This window comes from Lissotriton vulgaris, chromosome 11 (assembly GCF_964263255.1).
Source record: "Lissotriton vulgaris chromosome 11, aLisVul1.2, whole genome shotgun sequence".
NCBI classification, from domain to species: Eukaryota; Metazoa; Chordata; class Amphibia; order Caudata; family Salamandridae; genus Lissotriton; species Lissotriton vulgaris.
This window is the reverse complement of record NC_141699.1, coordinates 284918598-284939452: the sequence shown is the minus strand read 5'-3', so window position 1 is coordinate 284939452 and position 20855 is coordinate 284918598. Positions and strand designations below refer to the sequence as shown.

The window sequence follows — 20855 nt, the reverse complement described above, 5'->3', positions numbered from 1 at the left end:
GTGGCGTAATTTCAGAACAGACAGCATTTATCCTTGTTCAAAGTTCCTGTCATTAAAGCCTTTATGGCGGGCTTAAAGAAAGTAATACCACCCAGAATACCCCCGGCACCAGGTTGGAAATTAACATTGTACTTACAAGCCTTTTGGGTCCACCCTTTGAACCGTTACATAATTGTCCTTTACAGTTACTTTTATAGAACGTTGCATTTCTTCATTGCAATCACTTCATTATGGAGAGTTGGTGACCTGCAGGCATTAACCTTAGAAGAACCCTTCTTTCAGCTTCATAAAGATAGGGTAGTTCTTCGCACCACTCTGAATTTCCTCCCTAAAGTAGCATCTGCTTTTCATATTAACAGTTGAGTTACCTGTGTTCTTCCCTAAACCCGATTCTGTAGCAGAACAAACTCTTCATACACTTGATGTCAGAAGAGCATTATTGAACTATATTAAGAGGACAAAAAATTATCCTAAGACAAAGCAACTGTTTTGTTGCTTTTGCTCCACCTCACAAAGACAATCCTATCTCTAAAACTGGTATTACAAGATGGATTGTTAAATGCATTTAAACTTGCTATGCATAAGCTAAAATAACTTTATCTATACCCCCTAAAGCGCATTCCACTCGCAAAATAGTGGCATCTCTGGCCTTTTTAGGTAACATTCCTATAGCTGACATTTGTAAAGCAGCAACGTGGTCGATGCCAAATGCATTTCCCAAAAAACTATTGTGTAGATGTGTTAGCACGTCAACAAGCCAATGTAGGGCAAGCAGTGCTAAAGACACTTTTTCCGACAACCGCAACATCTACCGGTTAGCCACTGTTTTGGGAGAATTTTGATATATAGTCTATGCAAAGCATGTGTATCCACAGCACACATGCCTCGAACGGATGATGTTACTTACCCAGTAAGCATCTGTTTTTGCCATGTAGGGATGTATATTCACAGGCACCCTCCCACCTCCCTGGACACCTGTAGTTGCAGTTCTCATTATTTACATATGCATGGACATCTCTGTACTACACATATTTACTTAATTCTCACCCTCTTGCTGGAAAACCATCTAACAATGAAGTCGACGCCCATGCACACTTTCCACAAAAAGAGGAGTCACCTTACCTTGTGATAGGAAAGACTTCTTCGAAGGTAAACAACTAGCAAACATCCGGGCACCACACTAGATGGCAGGAGTATGCAAACAATGTTAATCTGCAGCCCTATATGCCAAGAACAGATGCTTATGGGGTAAGTAACATAATCCTTCTGGTGGATACTCTGTCCACCTGCAGATTCCTCACCGGTCCTCCCACCTCCCCTTTGGTGGATGGTTCAGCCAAAAATAATAAGATCACAATATTCTGTTGTTGCTCTATATATCTTATCCAGTGTCAGTCTCATCAAACGGCCTTGTCGGATCAGAAAAACAGAGGCCGCCTGGGGATTATTCACAAAGTGAGGAATCTGCAGGTAGAGCATCCAACAGAAATATATTTACCTCAGTAAACGTTTTCTTGAAATTTTGGCCACAAACTGAACCTATGATGCAATGCCTGTTAGTGAAAGCAGCCAAAGAAGTGGATCCAAACTAGTAACCAGCTAGCACTAAAATAGCACAGTGAGCTAGAACCCTGTTATGGTCGGTGAATCAAGGGGAAGACTAATAGCAGTGGATTTATTCTCTTGAAGGGCTAAGTCGACCTCAGCCTGTAGGTCTACCCAGGATGAGGAGAATATGAAGTGCATTAGCAACGCAAGTGTTTCTGTGGACCAATTTTCCTCACTTGTTCTCACAAGTTAACCCTGAAGCAGCCTCAAGTTTTGTGAATGGTTATAATAGATGAACTTGTAAGCCAGGGGCTTCCCTCCCAATAATTTCCCTCTCTATTCATTCTTTATATAGAAACAGTTGCTGCAATTTTAAATCAGAGCCAATATTATAGTATTTTCATTGCCCCTGACCCCAGATTACTTTTGTCTACAACTATATTTGAATTGATGCATTTAAATTGCAATGTAAGGTGTGGGGGAGCCGGGTGCATGGTGTGTTTTCTCTTCCTGTCACAAAGCAGCATTCAGCACAGTTAAACAAATTTGGCTGACTTAAGTCAGATTTTGTTCTTAATGAGCAGTTCTACTTGGTGGAAAGGATATGAAATATTACATCTTAGTGAATGTTGATAGAAGGCAATCAAACTGGGTGCGATCTACCCCCGTACCCATCTCCAGCCATCTATGTAAGTAAGATCCAATATATGACTGCCCTCAAGTATTTTGAAATGCCTTGTAATATCCCTACAAATGTCTTCCATTTCTAATTGCAGGTCGTGCAAATGTGCTTCCTATTTTGTACAAACCTCTGATTTCAGAAAAGCAGCACACTCATAACTGCATTAATTTGTAATATGTCAACAAATGACATCCCACCATTTCCAAAATCAAGTCATACAATCTTCAAACATATTCATTTCTTCATATATTGCCGCATGCGCTCACTACTTCTCTACCTAAAGTGCATGAATAGCCTAGGGAATACGAGATAAGGTTGTTGAACATGTAAGGAATTTCCCAAATATACATCCTCCATGTACTTCCATTTTATTACAATTAGTGCATGGCCTATATTGTAGTAATGCACTATGATAGCTTTGCAGAGAATTTGCTTACATTTTTCTCTAGCCCTAGCCAAACAATCTCTTTTCAGTATGCATTTTCTCAAACAAGTTTGAAATAAAGATACAGATATTGCAAACAAGCTTCTTGGCTAGGATACCAGTACATTGTCACTCCATTTTGTTGACAAATGAAACCGTTTTTACACATACCTCTTTGCCTTTTTAGCCTTTGGTAATGTTATATTCAGGATCTGGTGAACAGTTTTCTTGGTAATGATCATAACATCATAGCTGATTACTAGGCACCTTGGTTCATTGTGATGTCATTCTTATACCGAGATCATTTATATTTAGAAGCAGAATATGAGCATGTGGCCATCAATACAAATTGTGTCTAGTGTTTGATTTACCTAGTAAAGCAATAGCCTCATATTTTATCTTCTACTATCAATTCCCTTTATTTACTATATTTACTGGACTGGTGTGCAGCGTCCCTTTTGAGGCTCTTAAGGCCATGGGGACTGCAACCCCTAAGGCTGGCTCCACTGTGGTGTTCTGGGAAGCCTACCACCGGGACACCATTTCCCTGCCCACAAGAGCACGGACAGGGAAAATGTGTCTGCTCCCACCAAGAGAGAGTTGCAACGGGCAGGGAAAATGAAATTGCTTCCACCTGGAGGGAGCAGAGAGAAGAACCTGCTCTCACCGGGTGGAGCAATGCCGGCTCCTTATGCAACTAGGATGGGTGCATGAGGAGAGCCTGTGGGGCAATGGGGTTCCCCTTCCAGTTCCCATTGCTGTTTGTTGTGGGTGCTCTGGGTGGGCACCTGGGCACCCACATTAGGCACCGGGGAACGGGATCACTGAGGCCATAAAGGCTCGGAGGGACCCCACGCATCTCTCTACTTGATTATTAGAAGAAGAAAAAAATAAAGCCTGGGGGCGTGGGATTTCTGGGGCCTGCAGATGCCTGGGGAGGGAGGGAGGGGGCCCTCACCACCTCCCTTAAATAAATAATACAACCGATGGAGGTGGCCCAATAATTATTTAAAAGGGTGTCCTGTGTGGGGACGGGGACACTCTAAAACATTTTTCTTTTTAAAAGGAATCATAAATAGACATCCGGGTCGCTCATTTATTATTCACTGCTCTTTGAGGGAGCGCCCCGTAACTTTTTTTTTTACTTTGGTGATGTCCCTAGAAGAGGCAGGAGAACCGCCAAAAAATGTTTAATCTTGGAGGGGGCAGCATAAAGCGCAGAAGCCTCCAAGGAACATTAAAAAACAGCAAGTCCACTGGGTCATTGATTCCATGACCCCAGGAGAACTTAGCATATTATTCAAAATCACTCTTAGCTGGAGCTTTACGCTTTTCAGCTGGAGTTCAAGGCCCTCTCGTGGTTGTGTTTATGATTGCATTTTGTGAGCTGAAAAATGTTAGAAGAAAGGCTCCAAGACACGTTGGTTTTTATTATTGTTTTTTTTTAATTGACTCTTTCTTGTAACATTTTTCAGCCCACAAAATGCAGTAATAAACATGGTTAACAGAAAGACTATGACATATTGATATTTTTTTTATTATTTAAACTTTATCAAACGTATTTATAATAATCACTATTACACATTGCATTATGTGAATTACTGAAATGTACATTTGGTTACAAGTATTGGTGATTTTTAGAGAAAGATTTAGATCTTCTGTATTATTGATATGCTCACCTCTTGATTAAGCCTGTTGGCCCACTTTTTATATTTTGGTGTTGCCATTCTTTTCCAAAGTCAGTAAGTCTGTCTTGAGTGCAGCCAAGCCCTGCGAGACCAACATAAACTGTGCATGCCAGAAGGCCTTATGTGGTGTGGGGTTGCTTGCCTGCTAGTGGATGGTCACAGGGTTTTGCCACAAGCCAGGCCCTGGGTCAACCCATTGCCGCACACAAACAAAGGTCTGCGTGGCGTGAAAGTGACTGCTGCAAGGGTTTGTATGCAGAGCCTGGATACAGGCCAGGACCTTTGGCCAACCACCCCAGCAGTGCACGGCAGGAGGTTGGTATTGCGTAAGGTAAAAAATATTACTTTACATTGGGAAAAAACCCTAGAAATTCTCTAAAAAAAACAAAGGTTAAAGTGACAGCATAGTTAGTAATTGTAATTATATCTTACTTTACATTTTTTTTAAACTTAGAAATTCTGTGAAAAAAAAACAAATGTTAAAGTAAGTTTACTTTTAGTTGAACATTTCAGTGACAACTTAATGTTTTAAACTCAAAAGGACACTGAAATTCACCCAGCATAGTTATCTCTAATAACATAACCCAGTGCCCTAAAGTACCTATAACTTCCATAGACTTTCCTAGGGCATTGACTGGCTATTGGCTGAGCTAAAGGGTGTTCTGAATCTCAGAGCTCATGCCATCATTCTAAATACATTTACAGGATGCAGGTTGTGATACAGTGTATTATCAATCTCACCAAGTTCCCCATACCTTTCCCAGGACCTTCAATGATTGCAGCGCCCACTGCTCTTGCTGCTGCTGTGCCCATTAGCCACAAGAAAAAACTCTACACTGCCTCTGCTTTTTTCCAAGCCGTTCATTGAGTATGGTTCTTTCTAAAGGAAGATCAACATTACCATCTCTTCTGATTGATGTGTGTTGAAGAAAAATTCTCTTTGCATCCCCGAATATGAGGGCGCAAAATGCTTGCCATGGAAGAATTCAGTGTAGGCAAGCAGGAGCTCCTAAACGTCAACATAATTGAATTCTTAAGTAAATTAATAGTTCAGTATACTGTGAAATAATGACTCTAGAAACCATGATTCACTGGAAAGTTGATCTATTTTGATCAGGCAGAAACTATATCTTGGCTAAACGCTCATCAACATTAGAATGAAATTTAATCACAACTTTACATAGAATCTTCCCATGGGAGATTATCCTAATGGCAGAATCGATATATTCTAGTTGAATAAAGTAACTGCATTAACATAAAGAATGGACAGTCCACAAAGTGATTCCAGATTGATGCTTAAGATACACAATAGGTATTATGTGCCTTCTGTTGTTTAACATACGAGTCTACATCACCTGAAGCGTTATTGTATATGTTCAGAAAGCATAAATATGCCAAACTAAAATGGAGAAAGACTTTATGTTTAACCCATAACCTATCTGTGGTGACAAGAAAAGGAGGGTGCTAGATTGAGAGGGCGCTTTCCTGTAGATGTTTGGCGATTGGAGAACTTCTGTAGTGTGAGGAACTAATTGTTATGTTAATTGTGTTAACTATTAAAATGAACATTTGCTCAATTTTGCCGGAAAGCATGTGCCTGGAGGCTCCACTGAAGATAACTTGTGTTTTTCCCCTTTGTGTTCATAACTACTGCTCTTATTGTATTTCACTTCAATATGATGCTGGTTTTAATCTTCACAAAAGTTCATAAGGTAGAAAGTGATTAAAAGGAGGTTGGCAAGTGCATGATGCAGAAGAAAGCTGGCTCAGCAATGCTTACTGAGAGCGAACTGGTCACAACCACTTTAGAGTGGACAGGTGGATTTTGGAAGGGCTATTCAACAGCTACATATGTAATCAGCATTAGAAAGTAAAGATACAGCTAAGACCTTTTTCTTTCAACAGACATTTTCCAAAGTTGGAATTGTGAAGAAGTGCACAATCTCAAAGAAGAAGGATAAATCTGGTGAGTATTGCAGAGGTGGGAAAATGGGTCAACTTTGTGCAAGTAGTTAATAAAGTCAAATAATGACAGTTGCAGTTCTTAATTGGTGAAAAATCTAGGAGTTATGCTGGACGCTGACCTCTCTGGCAAATCCCATGTAAATAAGGTGACAGGCAAATGCTTCGGCATATTAAAAGTGCTTCGTAAAGTACTCGTTCTCCTGCCCACCGAAGCCAGAAAGACCACAGTTCATGCATTAATATCACCTCATCTGGACTATGGCAATGCTCTCCTGTTAGGCCTGAACCAGAAGGGACTGCACCAATTACAATGTGTTCAGAACTCAGCTGCACGGCTGGTGCTTGGTCTCCCTAGAAAAGCCTCCTCCAAAAATGCGCTAGCCAAACTCCACTGGCTCCCTATTAAAGAGAGAATTATATTTAAGACGCTCTGCTATGCCCACCGCATTGCCCAGAATAGAGGTCCCGACTACCTGAAAAGCCTCATTACCATTCATCGCCCGACGAGAGATTTAAGATCGTCGGGCATGATGCTATTCAAAATCCCTCGCTTCACAAGAGCTAAAATGGGAGGAAGGTCTTTCCGCTATTTGGCCACTAAACACTGGAATGCTCTTCCGATCCACTTGCGGATGGAGCCCTCCGAAATGAGATTCAGAGCAAAATTAAAAACTCACCTGTTCCCTAAATAGTAATCCCTTTGCTTAGTTTTGGACTCTTTTCCTTTGGATTGTTTTGCACTAGCAGTTAGCGCGGGGATACACAGTTTTGTGCAGCCAGGCGCTTAATAAATGCTTTATTATTATTTATTATTATTATTATTAATTCAGAAATCCAAAATGTGACTAGAGCTAATTTTCCCAAAAACGTTTCTCTTATACACTCTGTCAGGCTTTCCATTTTATATTATTGCTGCTGCCGTTCCTTTTACTCTTTTTTAATGAGACTCCTTCCATGATTGACTCTTCTTTCAACCTAATATAGTCTAGATCTATCTATGTTTGATATTTATATAGCAGAGACCACCTAGAGTGCAGCAGAACACTGTACAAGGGATAAAAAAACAAAAATATCAGTCAACAAGGGGTGCTGTTGAGTGCTGTTTGAGGTTGGGGTTCCAGGTGTGTTTATTGCAAATATGATGATATATTTTTGTACATTCCTATTCATACTCACTCATACTCACTCATGTTCTTCAACCATTATGCTGTGTTCCTAGAGTTGTGTATTTGAGTTTTCTTTACGTTTTAAAAAAGCATTTCATCAGTAAGTCCTTGAGAGGTTGTGTTTTTCAAGTGATGTATTATTATTTTATGAGAGTGGGCTGTAAAGTTTGTCTATCATGATATCAGGCCAACACACTATTAAGAGGCTGTCTGCTGTTAGTGATGTGTCAACTTTCCATCAGTCACAGCTAAGATGTTCTTTAATCTTATCAGCTAGGGCTTGAGAGATTGCCTTCTTTTGAGCAGTGTACTCACACCCCATAAGTGAGCACTTTGGAGGTTGTCTTCTCTTATGGATTGTTGACGACATATCTATGAGATCTCTGTTGGGGGTCTTAGCTCCAAGATGTGTTGGATTTTTCTATTGGCGAGTCCTTGTATTCTAAACAGTTCTGAATTGTCATACCAGTGAATCACAGGGAGATTTTGTTCTTTAAGGTATGAAAGATTCTCCTACCAGATTATTTACTCCCCGCTATTTTTCTTATTTCTTCCTGCTGGGGTGGTTACACAATGCTTTGTAGAACTGCCCACAAGGTGAGGACTTCAGACATTACATGCTCCAAGAAATGTTGAATTCTCATTGTCCATGGTCTCCCTTTCTCTGTAAATGAGTGTTTTTATGTTTTTGGTTCTCTGCTGTTACCCTCTCCCTTTTCCCTTGGACGCCATGATCTCATGCATCCCTTCTCCCCACAGGTGCTTTGCTATCCATGGGATTTGGCTTTGTAGAATACAAAAAGCCAGAGCATGCGCAGAAAGCCATTCGACAGCTACAGGTGAGAACTATCCTGCAAGGAAAATGTGAGGCTTGGACAGGGAAAGGGTGGTGCCTGGATAGCTGGTGGAATCCATAGATGACACGTCTAAGAATTTGCAGCTACTAGTACTAATATTCCACATATGCATTATTGAATGCGTTGGAATTCCCTGTCACTAACAGAACACTTCTGGCTCACTGTAACTGACACTACATTGTAAGAAGAAAGCTCGGAGTGCAGGAAGCTGGCAGCAGTTACTTTGTATTCTTCAATTCCCATACTTTTTCTGTCCCTGAGTGTATAATAGAACTTAATATGTATATGAACATCTACTCTAATGCAGCAGCTGTGCTATAACCATAAAAAATACCATCTCATCCTCTTACATCACATTATTGTCCACAGTCCAATTTATTGTCCCTTAAAACGTCAATGGTAAACATTCAGAGTACATGAGGTAACTTTCCACTGCTGCTGACTCATTAAGAGGTGTAGTTGTAGAATTTTCCATGGACTGTAACTCATTATTCCCTTTGAGAAACAGGGGCCAAGACTTGTGAAAAGAGAAATATATTCCCTCTTACAAGTTTGTATTATTCAGCGTCACATCAGTTACAACCATGCAAGGAGCCATTCATTGCATTTACATCTGTCCTGAACAATACCATAATGGGCTAAACTATGTGGCAAATAGATGTTCCAATGGCTCTAGGATCTCACGCCCCCTTGCATCCACATCCCATGTTAGTATTTTGTATCTGTTCTGAACAGATTCTCCTTGTCTCATCTTACGTTGTAACTTTACCCTTGGGGTTTTCTTTGTTCGTGGACAATGTTTCCACCCATGTTCTGTTAGTTGTCTGACCCTGCTATTATTTATAGAAGTATTTATTGTACCTGCTCTTTCCTTATTAAAATCCCCCATGCTCTTGTGCTGGGGAGGGAGGGTGAGAGTCCCCATTAGAAGTCTGATAATTCAGCATCAAGGAAATCCCTGTCCTGCTAGAATCCTTGACAACTCTGCCATGGGTAGACCCCTTATAAAACCCCTATTGTTTCCATGGACAGGTAAGGAGCAAAATCCAGAAATCAATTCTAGCACTTTGCTTAGGCGAGCAAGTTTAGAGGTCTGTCGCAATAGTTTACCATCATTAGAGGACGGTTTTTACTTCTCCATATCAATGGTTGAGGCCACACTTGACACAAGAGATAGATTCTGGTACAGTTTCTTGCCTCGTAATATTCCGTTTTTCAGTAGATCTCATCTTCTTCAGTTGGAGATGTCCCTCATCTCACCCTTTGTTCTCATTGTTCTCCATATGGAGGATTTTGCAGACCTTAAATGGGATGCTCCCTTTGGGTGTCCTATGAAGCTCAGTTCCACACTTTTCCTGTTGCACCATGCAAATAAATCAAGAGATTGTGGGCCATCTGCCTACATCATTCCCTCAGCTGGACATTTGGACTAGGCTTGTTTCACTATTTTCAAATGTGTAGGCGGGAGAACTGCTGTAATGAGTTCATCCTGGCTTTAAATCTAGTGAGGGCAGCAGTAGAGATTTCTGCTCTACTATGTCAGAACCTAAGGCATAATTAGAAGAAATTGTTGCAGTGTCGAATCCTAACATAGAATGCTCACCAGTCTCTATGCATTCTATAGCTAAATTAAAGAGAAAATGGTGGTTCAGAGCCTGGTTTCCAAGAGGTGGATCTTCACACTGCATAGGCTTAAAATGCAGTTATTCACAAAGCGGGAACTCCCTGGGACTTCAGTGCATCAGACAACTAATACATTACCATCTACTTTTACGTCTAAAGGTATCCCCTCCTTATGAAGTGATTATTGTGGATTTTCACTGAATATTTCACGCCCATCTCATACCCGATGATGACCAAGAGCATTGACATTAAGCTAAAGTCTATGTACCTTTAGTCATCCCTCCATGGCAGGTGGTAGCTACTTTTAAGATGTAGACCCCGACATCTCAAGTCCAGTTCTCGTAGGCATAAAAAGAAAAAGATCTCTGGATAGTTCTGTCAAAGGATTGTTCGCATAGTGAAATAGCTTTTCTTATGGAAAATAAGGGGGCATTGTTTATTTCACCCCAAGCAAAGAAATTGAATGCTACAATTTCAGAACTTCCTTCAGCCAAGAATTAAAAAAAATCACTTTGATAATTAATTAATGCAGGTTATGGGAGGTGCCTACTAGCAATTTCTTATAATGTTACTTCACAAACCATGCCTCCAAGGGTATGTCCCCCCATAATTGCCAGGGTGAGTCAGCAGTGGTATAGTTTTCTCTTTTCCCAGATCCAAGCTGTATGGAACACAGCTTTGGACCTTGAGGTGGTTAAAAAAACATAGGGAGATATGGTGCTCATTATCCTGCTTAATACATTGTAATTTCTGACCTGTGCCTTGCCTTTTAATATGTGCTGCTCAATGTGTAGGTACCCTACTCAGACCTGCAATTCCTCCAAGATTACAGGCGAGCAAGTACTCCCAGGTAAAAAATGAAGTTTGTCTTCTAGCCCCAAACCAAGCACTCATGCAAGTTAGTGTTTGTTAAATCAGTTTCTCTTCCAGAAGAGGAACTCATTTACATTAAATCTCTTATCCTTCAGCAAGTGTGCCCCCCTGTAGAAAGGAGGATCTGAAAGAGACACGTTAGTGATAGATTCCTTACCTTAGAATATTCCCCAGGCGTCAGACTGGATCCGGAAAGTTTTTGCTTAGCAGTACCCCTGCGCGTTGGTAGGTGGCGTCGTGCGGCTCCGTGTCCGTCACTGGCGTCGTGAGCGCCGAGGTGACGTCACAGAGACTACTTGGGCGCGACCCATGCGTGCTGACATCATTTCTTTCTTTTTCCACGCCGAAAGTGCAGATCCGGATTGAGCACGTACATCAGTCATTTTTTGACTACTTTTTGAGACTTTTTGTCTCCTTTTTTTGTCTCCTGGTGCACGTAGGAATGCCCAGTTTTAAGTGTTGTGGGTCGTGCCTCCGAAACATGTCGGTGGCGGACCCCCACGATGTGTGCCTCTACTGCCTGGAGACCGACCATGACTCCTGGGACTGTAGAGACTGTCTGGCCATGGCCCTGAAGGCCTAGCGGGAGCGGCGCCGGAAGTTGCTGGAGGTCCAGCACTCCTCTCACCGCTGCTCTGGGTCTAGGGGCCATTTGCGGGACCACTTGCGGGACTGGAGCCATAGCTCCTCGGACTCTAAGTCTTCACCTTCAGATTCCGGTAAGCGAAGCCATAAAAAGAAGTCGAAGAAGCGTGTTTTCTCTCCCGACGTCCCCCCGTTGCTCCCTGGAGATGGACGAGGGGAACAGGGCCTCCGCACCTGTGGTGCCTCTGGGGCCGGGGAGTCCTGCAGCCTACCCGCTATACCCGGGTCCGTCGGCGACTGCCGAACAGATGCAATAGTTTCTTGCTGCCATGGACCACCTTTTTTGGCCCGGGCTCCCGCCGGCGCGCCTTAGTGCCTCGAGGTTCTGTGTCCGGATCCTGTTGGCCCGGCAGCTCCGCCACTGGCGCCAGCCCCAGCGCCACAGGATCCTGCAACGCTGACTCCGGCCCCGGCGCCACAAGGTGCAGCGCCGCTGGCTCCGGCCTTGGCACCACCTTGAGTCTGGCCCCGGCGCCGCCGGGTGCCGTTTCTCCCGCCCCTGTCCCGGTTCTCAGACTAGTTTGTTCCAACTTGGGATCCGAATTGGGATACGGCACTGGCTCAGCCCCGACCGGCTCCGTTTTCGGCGCCGTTCTGACGCCGCTAGCCCCCTCTCAGGCTCCAGCCCTGCCGCTGCAGCCGGCTCCCTCTACTCCGGAGCTGGACGAGGACTGGGACGACTCCGAGGACCCTCTTGCCCGGCAGTGTGACTTCTTGATGTGTCTTCTGACCCGGGGTTTGCCTGTCCTCCACCTACTATGAAGGAGGGTGCTTCCTACACCGTGGTGCTGCGTCGGGCTGAAGAGGCTCTCCATCTCGACCTCCCTACGGTGGCCATTAAGACCAACCTCCTTACGGAGGTGCTCCAGATGGCGTCTACATCGTCGGAGCCACTTCTTCCTTTCAATGAGGCCCTCACCGAAGTCCTCTTGGGCACTTGGTTGCGACCGGCCTCGGGGGCGCCGGTGGATAAAAACGTTGCTAGGCGTCATCGCCCGGCGCATGATGATCCCGCCTTCTTGACCACTCACCCCACTCCTGAAAGCCTGGTCATTCAGGCCTCAACGTCGCAGAGTGCCTTTCCCATGGCTCCGCCGGATAAGTACTCTAAAAGGCTAGGCCAATTTGGCAAGAGGTTGTTGTCCTCATCCAGCTTGGGGTTGTGGTCGGTTAACACCGCCTCCTTATTGGGTCGTTACTCCTATGCAGTGTGGGATTCGGTAGCTGAGGTCTTGCCTCAGTGTTCTGAGGAGGTCCAGGCTGTCCTTTCCCAGATGATGGCGGAAGGCAAAGATGCAGCGAAGTTGCCATCAGGTGTGGTTTAGACACCGCTGATTTGTTGGGCAGGGCAATTTCCACAACTGTGGTGTTGCGGCATAACGCCTGATTGCGTTCCACTGGGTTCTCACCCGATGTCCAGAGCTCGCTCATGGACATGCCCTTTGATGGCTACCGCCTCTTTGGCGATAAGGCCGACAATGCCCTGGAGCACTTTAACGACTCTCGGGCCATGGCTAAGTCCTAGGGTCTTTCCACAAAGAACCCTGCCACGCCTGGGTTTCGTTCCTTCCGTGGCCAGGGCAGGGGCACCCAGGCACGCTCTTCCGGCAAGCCTGTGCAGAACCAGCCTCAGCGCGGCCGTGGATTCCGCAGGGGCGGGTCTGGTAACCAGCGCCTAGGTAAGTCCACTTCCACCCCGCTGCTCCCGCCTCTAAGCCTTACTAATCCGAGCTTCAGAGAGCACCCCACGCCGGTGGATGTCAGGATTAGCCACCACCTCCACCACTGGCGCAAAATTACATCAGACAGGTGGGAGCTGCAGATAATCAGCCAAGGTTACGCACTCCCCTTTCTGTCCTCCTCTCCGGCCATGCCACCTCGGTACCACTGCATGTCGGGGGATCATTTGACTCTTCTCCGTCAGGAAGTCTCGGCCCCCCTGGCCAAGGGGGCCATTGAGCGCGTTCCAGGTCAGGAAGTAGGGAGTGGTTGTTATTCCCACTACTTTATGGTCCCAAGAAGGAAAAGGGGGGCCTGCGCCCCATCTTGGACCTCCTGGACGTCAATCGCTTCATCCGGAAGGAGAAGTTCAAGATGCTGACTCTGGCTCAGGTCCTGGCTGCCCTGGAGACTGGATGGTGGCGTTGGACTTGCAGGACCCATATTTTCACATCTCCTTCCTTCTGTAGGCCAGGAGCATTTTCAGTTTGCCGTGCTCCCCTTCGGCCTTACCAGTGCCCTTCGGGTGTTCATGAAGGTGATGGCGGTGGTCGCAGCTCATCTGCACAGGTCAGGGCTGTCAGCCTTCCCCTACATCGACGACTGGCTGTTGAAGGCAGGCTCACCCAAGACAGTATTCACCCACCTCCAGACTACGGCTGACCTCTTGCATTTGCTGGGGTTCTCCATCAATGTGGCGAAGTCACACCTGAGTCCCTCTCAGAAGCTCCCCTTCATCGGAGCGGTTCTGGATTCGACGCTGTTTCGGGTTTATCCTCCCGAGTAGCGGGTCCAGGATATTCAGGCTATGATTCCGCTCTTTCAGCCTCCATCCTGGGTTTCTGTCAGGCTGACCTTCCGGCTTCTGGCCTGATGGCCTCCTGTATCCTGCTGGTGACACATGCCAGATGGCATATGCGGGACTGCAGTGGAACCTGAAGTTCCAGTGGGCACAGCATCAGGGCAACCTGTCCGATCGCATCCGGATCTCGGAGGGCGCTGCACGACAATTGCAATGGTGGCTCACAAATCGAGATTGGGTCAGTGGCAGATCCTTCTCCCTTCCCCAACCGGAGCACACAGTGGTGACAGATGCGTCCCTCCTGGGATGGGGAGGCCATATAGGAGAGGCGGAGATCAGAGCCCCCTCGTCTCCGGCGGATTTCCGGCTCCATATCAACCTTCTGGAGCTGCGGACGATCCGACTTGCACTAAAGGCAGGGAAGTGCACCTGTCCAGGGAAGTGTAGTGCAGGTGTTATGGACAACACCACCGCCATGTGTATTGCAACAAACAGGGTGGGGTGGGGTCATGGACCCTATGTCAGAAGGCTCTCCGCCTCTGGACATGGCTGGAACAACAAGGCATTAACCTGGTGGTTCCACACCTGGCAGGTTCTCTGAATGCCAGGGCGGACGAACTCAGTCGCCGGTGCATGGTGGATCACGAATGGCATCTGAACTCGGACGTGGCACAAGGTCTCTTTCTTCAGTGGGGAGAGCCTTGGTTAGATCTATTCGCCACCAAAGAGAGCGCGCAATGCCATCAGTTCTGCGTGTTGGAATTTCCAAGGCAGCACTCTCTGGGAGACGTTGTTCTTCGCGAGTGGAGTTGCGGTCTGTTGTACGCCTTTCCCCCTATACCACTTCTGCCCAGAGTACTGAAGAAGATGAGGCGCGACCGGGCCCAAGTCATTCTTGTGGCACCGAACTGGGCTCAAAGAGTATGGCATCCCGAGCTACTCAGTATGAGCATCAATCCCCGATCCGTCTGCCTCTCCGGGAGGATCTTCTGCCGCAGCAGCAGGGGACAGTCCTCCACCCGAACCTGTCCAGCCTCCATCGTGGAGATTGAGTAGCGACAGTTGACACCTTTCGATCTTCCTCCCGAAGTCTGTGATGTCATTCTGGCAGCCAGGCGTCCCTCCACCAAAACAGTATATGCCTGCATGTGGAACAGATTTGTGGCATGGTGCGAGGCAAAGTCTGTGCACCCCCTTACTTCCCCTCTTTCTGAGGTTCTTCTGTTCCTTCTCTCTTTGGCCCAGCAGGGCTCTGCTCTGGACACCGTCAAAGGTTATCTTTCGGCCATCTCTGCCTTTCTACGGCTTCCAGATCAGCCTTTTCTTTTTAAGTCCCCGGTTGTTAACCGTTTTCTTAAGGGCATTACGCATACATTTCCACCCATACCCTTCATGATGCCTCAGTGGGACTTAAATCTTGTCTTGACTTTTTGATGTGCGCTCCCTTTGAGCCCCTTCATAACTGTCCCTTACGTCTTCTCACTCTAAAGATGTCTTTCCTGGTGGCTATCACCTCTGCCAGGAGAGTGAGTGAGCTCCATGCCCTTTCTTCCGAACCTCCTTTCCTTTCTGTTCATCCGGACAAGGTGGTTTTAAGGACCCGTCCTTCTTTTCTGCCAAAGGTTTTCACGCCCTTCCACATCGGGCAGACCATTACTTTTTCCACCTAATTTCCGCCTCCGCATCCTTCAAGGGAAGAGGAGAGGCTCCACTGTCTGGACCCAAAACGTGTGCTTGCATTCTAACTGCAGCGTACACAGCAGTTCCGGGTGGATGATCAGCTTTTTGTTGGTTACGTGGGCGCCAAAAAGGGTCAGGCTGTGCACAAACGGACAATCTCCCCGTGGATCATTCTGTGCAACAAAGCATGTTACTCCTTGGCCAAGAAGGAGCCTCCTGTGGGGCTGCGTGCCCATTCCACCAGGGCAACTGCAGCCACTACTGCCTTGGGACGCGGCGTTCCCTTACAGGACATTTGTCAAGCAGCTACGTGGGCCTCGCTGCACATGTTTACCAAGCACTACTACCTTGACAGTCAGGTCCGGAGTGACAGCTTCTTTGGCTGTTCTGTGCTCCGTGACTTTCTGGTGTAGTCTTGTTCGCAGACCCACCACCGGGGTTGGTATTGCTGGGGTATCTATTCTAAGATAAGGAATCTATCACCAACGTGTCGCTTTCAGATGCACAAGTTACTACTTGTGTAACAATATATCTGTAAGAGACATTAGTTAGTGATAGATTCCTTACCGCTCCACCCATCCTCCCCGTTCTGCTAACAGATTACTAGGGTTAAGGTCATCCCCATTTAGGGCCCTAGTTTTATGCACCAATGGTCAGTATCTTGCATGGCTCTGTGTTTCGGCACGGAAAGTCGTGTACAGAACGGATGCCAGCGCGCATGGGTGGCGCCTAAGTAGTCTCTGTGACGTCATCTCAGCGCTCACAACGCCAGTGACGGACGCAGGGCTGCACAACGCCACCTACCGACGTGCAGGGGTACTGCAAAGCAAAAACTTTCCGGATCCAGTCTGACGCCTGGGGACTTTTCTAAGGTAAGGAATCTATCACTAACTAATGTCTCTTACAGATATATCGTTACACAAGTAGTAACTTGTGCTCTTTATGTTTTTCCTACCTCTTGATCATGATGACTCGGGTATTATACGTTCTGTGAATCTTCAAACAAGAGTCATAATCCTGCTTGGTCTACTTTACCTTTTCTCCCTCCCTCTACAAAGTTTTGCCAGTGTGCTTTCTGTCAGTCCCAGAAGACTGCAGATGGAATGGTAGCTAATAAAGATATGGAAGTAGAGTGAGCTTGGAGTTTCGATACTCCCCATTTTTCCGAGCTGGGTAAAGTCATTCAACATGGAAGTGAATTTCTGCACTAAGCAGCTTAATGTTTCTCCTTGTGGTATTTTTGAATCTGATAGAGACTACTAGTCACAGATTCCTTCTCGTAGAATCATCCCCAGGTGTGAGACTGGATCCAGAAACTTTTTAACACATTATCTCTGCACGCCGGGTACGGGGCGGCATCACGCGACTCCGCCCAGGCGTCGTCCGCATACTTGGTCACATAAGCCCCATCCCGGCGCGCCAAAGTCCGTTTTTTCCTTTTCTGCGTGCAACGCGGATCCGGTCTTGCTGCGGGCCTGTTTTGGGCCCTTTTTTCTTCACCATTGTCTTTTCTCTTGGTGGAACAGTGTGCGAATGCCTTCAGGCTTCAAAACTTGCACGTCGTGTGGGAGTCTTATGTCGGCGATGGACCCTCATTTCATTTGTGTGTGGTGTTTAGGGGAGGATCACGGCACCACTGATTGTGAGGCGTGCCAACAGTTGAAGCCGAAGTCGCGGCGGGAGCGCCGGATGAAACTACTCTTGGCCCGTCTCTCCAGGTAGAGTTCCTCCTTTCGATCAGCCTCAGCAGTTGGCTTCAGATACGGCCGTGGTCGTCGTCCTCATCCTTCTCCGATGTCGCGAGAGCGTCGCTCCCCGGTGGGTAAGTGTCGCAGTTTGTCTCGGGGGCTGGTGTTCGGCCTGCCGGGGGCGTGGACTCTCTGCTGGTGATTCTGCCCCGCGTGTCGGCCTCCTATCTACTGTTTCACGGTGCTGGGGTGTTGAGAGTCTAGATGGAGACATACGCGGCTACTTTGCAGGCCTCGCTCTCCGGTCTCTCCTTCAGCACCGGATGGGACTGGCGTCCTGCCTCAAGGTGCGGATTCTACGGCTCCACACAGAGGTCGTGCCGCGGATTCGTCTTCGGACGCTCCCTCTTCTCCGGAGGCTGGCTGCATATTGATGTCCTTTTCCCCTGGAGACTGGCCGCCGTGTGGTGTCTTTTTCACCGGCGGCGTCGAAGGGTGGCTCCCCGCCTTTTCTGAGACCGAGGTGTTCGTCGGAGGAACGGCAGGTCCCCCATTCTACGGTACCTTCTGGCTTCCAGGTCTGGCCTTTGCCCATCCCGCTTGGCTTCGGGGACGGCCACCTTAGTTTACATCCGTCACCCACGGAGGAGCTGCTTTCTTCTCCGCGGGGCCCTAAAAGGCGCCCTTCACTCACGCGTTGTGGTCTTTTTGCGCATGTGTGACTTGATTGCTCATTTCCTGGCGGACCATCTCTCGGAAGTCCTCCACCTGGGCTCTGGTGGGAGGGAGATCTTGCTTCCCTTTGAGGGTTCGCTCCTTTCTTCCCTGGCGGGGGCTTGGAGGCGTCCTGCCTCGGGGGATCCAGTGCCTCAACACCTTCTGCACCGACACCTTCAGGCGCCGCATGACCCGGCGTGCCTTTACCTATACCCCTCTGCTGCCAGTCCACTTTTACGGACTGCTTTTCCCTCCCTGCCGCCACTCTTGACTCCGCCATCCCGGGACACCCGCTGGCTGGACTCTTGTGGGTGCAACATGTTCGCCTCGACCAGCGCTGCCCTGCGGACCCTTAACACCTTGTGTGTATTGGCTAGGGCCTCCTCTTGTTTGTGGGACTCAGCGGAGTCTCTGGGATCCCCAGCTTTCCAAGAGACTGTTCAGGTGGACTTACGGCATCATGCTTTGGATGGCCGGGAGCTAGTGGCGTTTATTCTCTGCTCTGCTCTGGACATCTCGGAGGTCCTGCGCCGGGCCATGGCTTCCTCAGTCGCCCTCTGTCGCCATGCTTAGCTTCGGGACGGCGTGTTCCCTGAAAATATTCGGGAGCGGCTCATTGATCTTCTGTTTGATGGAATCCTGTTGTTCCAGGCCCCGGCTGACTCTGCCATCCAGAGGTTCCTGGCAGGGCTCCGTCCTCCTCCTCCGCCTTATTCTCCTCCTCCTCCTCCTCCTCCTCCTTCCCCTCCTCAGTGACTGCACAGTTGAGCTAATTTGGGCCTTTTTGGACCGGTTGCCCTTGCTGTAGGTTGTGTTTTCTGGCATTTGAGTCCTCCTTGCCGGACTTTGACATTGTTGGCTGCTGGAATTGTTACACAGACTTGGCCCTGAGATTAGGCCTTCTGTTTTTCTTTGGGCTGCTGCCAAGCCTTCCGATGGGCTGTTTTTCCCCCGTGACTCTTTGTTTTCTCCTCTGCTGCGGAAGTTCTTCCAAAGAGGGTTCCCATGTCTTGGGACTTACCGTACCCTATGTGGGTTAGAGGTAGCTGTTATATAGCTAAGGTCTGCTAGGGAGTGCTGGTTGCCTTCGGGTGCGTGTCTCCATTGCGTTTCTGTATGTTGCTATTGCTTCTTGAGGTTGTGTGCGCGACCCTTGTAGTAGTGGGTCCTGGCATTTCCTCTCCTTCCTACTCTTGTGCTGAGAGCTGGGATGCTTGTGTGTTCTTCTTGCTTTTGGTGGCTTATGGCTATAGGTGCCGTTCTGTCTGGCCTGTTGCCTTCCATCTGGGATGGCTCGCCTCTTTCCCTCGTTTCCTTGGGCCCTCTAGGCTTCTTCTTCTTGTTCCTCTGCCTGTCCTGGCATTGAGTGGAAGCTCTGTTGCCTTGGGGGTGGAGTGGGGTGCTTCGGCCTCTAAGGACTTGCCCTTGGTTCCTATGTTGCGAGTGTATGGGCCTCTTCACTCTTCCTTCTTCCTCCTACTTCCCTCTTGGGGTTGCTGGTGTTCAACTTGTGGGGGTCCTCTTGCCTGGAAGGGACAAGGTTACTTCCCTGGTCTACAGGTCTTGTCCCCTGTGGGCCCTCTGTCCTGTCCAGACTGGTGGTGTCCTTTCCCAGACCCTCCTTCCCCGTGGCTATTGTTAGGGTATCTATTCTACGTGAAGGAATCTGCAGCTAGTAGTCTCTATCAGATGTACGAGTTACTTACCTTCGGTAACAATGTATCTGGCAGAGATGATTCTAGCCGCAGATTCCTTCACGGCCCACCCTTCCTCCCCGTTCTGCGAGGACCCCTGGGCTGGTCTTCGGTTCTCGCCTCCCGGTGGGGGGCACTGTCTCCTGTGCATACCTTCTTTTTCTCTTGACGGTGGCTTTGTCTGGTTGCTGTTCTTTCCTCCTCTTAGGTTCTTGGAAGGTAGGGTTCTGGTGCTCCTGTGCCCCGCTGCTCTGGCTGCTCCAGGTTGGGTAGGTTTGCCTTCAATCTCTGCCCTCCCTTCCTCTTGCTGCTAGTGGTCCAGACCCCTCTACTGACCTCTGAGGTGGGGTCCTCTGGCCGTGCCTTACCCTTCTTGGGGGTGGTTGCCCTCTATGCTGGGGTGGCTTTGAAGTTGGTTGTTCCCGCCTTTTGTGACTCTCTCCCCTTCCTTGTTTCGGGATGAAGGTTGTAGGCCTGCTACATGTGTCATGACTTTTTACACAGTTCCCTGTCCCCGGGGGAGAGGAGGGGAGTGGCTGTCTATGTACTGGCAGGGTGGCTGCTCAGGACTCTGCTCTGTCCTTCCTTCTGTCCCTGCCCTTGGACACTGCAGTGTTGCACTGTTCCTTATGGGGCCTTTCTGTTTTTCTTTTTTTATATACTCTTTCGCACACTGTTCCCATGCTCCCATAGTTTTTTGTCTGGTGGCTCTGCGTTGTGGTGCGGAAAAGTTCTCCGAAGAAAACTGACTTAGGTGTGCCGGGGTGGGGCTTATGTGACCTCGCTGATGTCACGTACGCGGGCTACGCCTGGGCGGAGTCGCGTGATGCTGCCCTGCCCCCGACGTGCAGGGATGCTGTGGCAAAAAGTTTCTGGATCCAGTCTCACTCCTGGGGATAATTCTACGTGAAGGAATCTGCAGCTAGAATCGTCTCTGCCAGATACAAAGGTAAGTAACTCGTACATTAAGGTGGCAAACCACAATTCACAAAAACCTGCCTGTCTTTAAAATGTATCACACTTAATGTTTACTGTGGCATTCAGGGCCACCACTCCTTGCAGAAATATATTCTTACTCCATAGG

General features: G+C 47.7%; 1 protein-coding gene across 1 annotated transcript in view; it reads left to right on the top strand.

The window, feature by feature from the left end:
• RBM19 (RNA binding motif protein 19) overlaps positions 1-20855 on the top strand; it is a 543939-nt gene that overhangs the window by 250445 nt on the left and 272639 nt on the right. Inside the window, exons 18-19 of the mRNA XM_086943257.1 lie at positions 6248-6308; positions 8233-8312. Coding sequence (XP_086799383.1) covers positions 6248-6308; positions 8233-8312 — 141 coding nt within the window. The remainder of the gene's footprint in view (positions 1-6247; positions 6309-8232; positions 8313-20855) is intronic.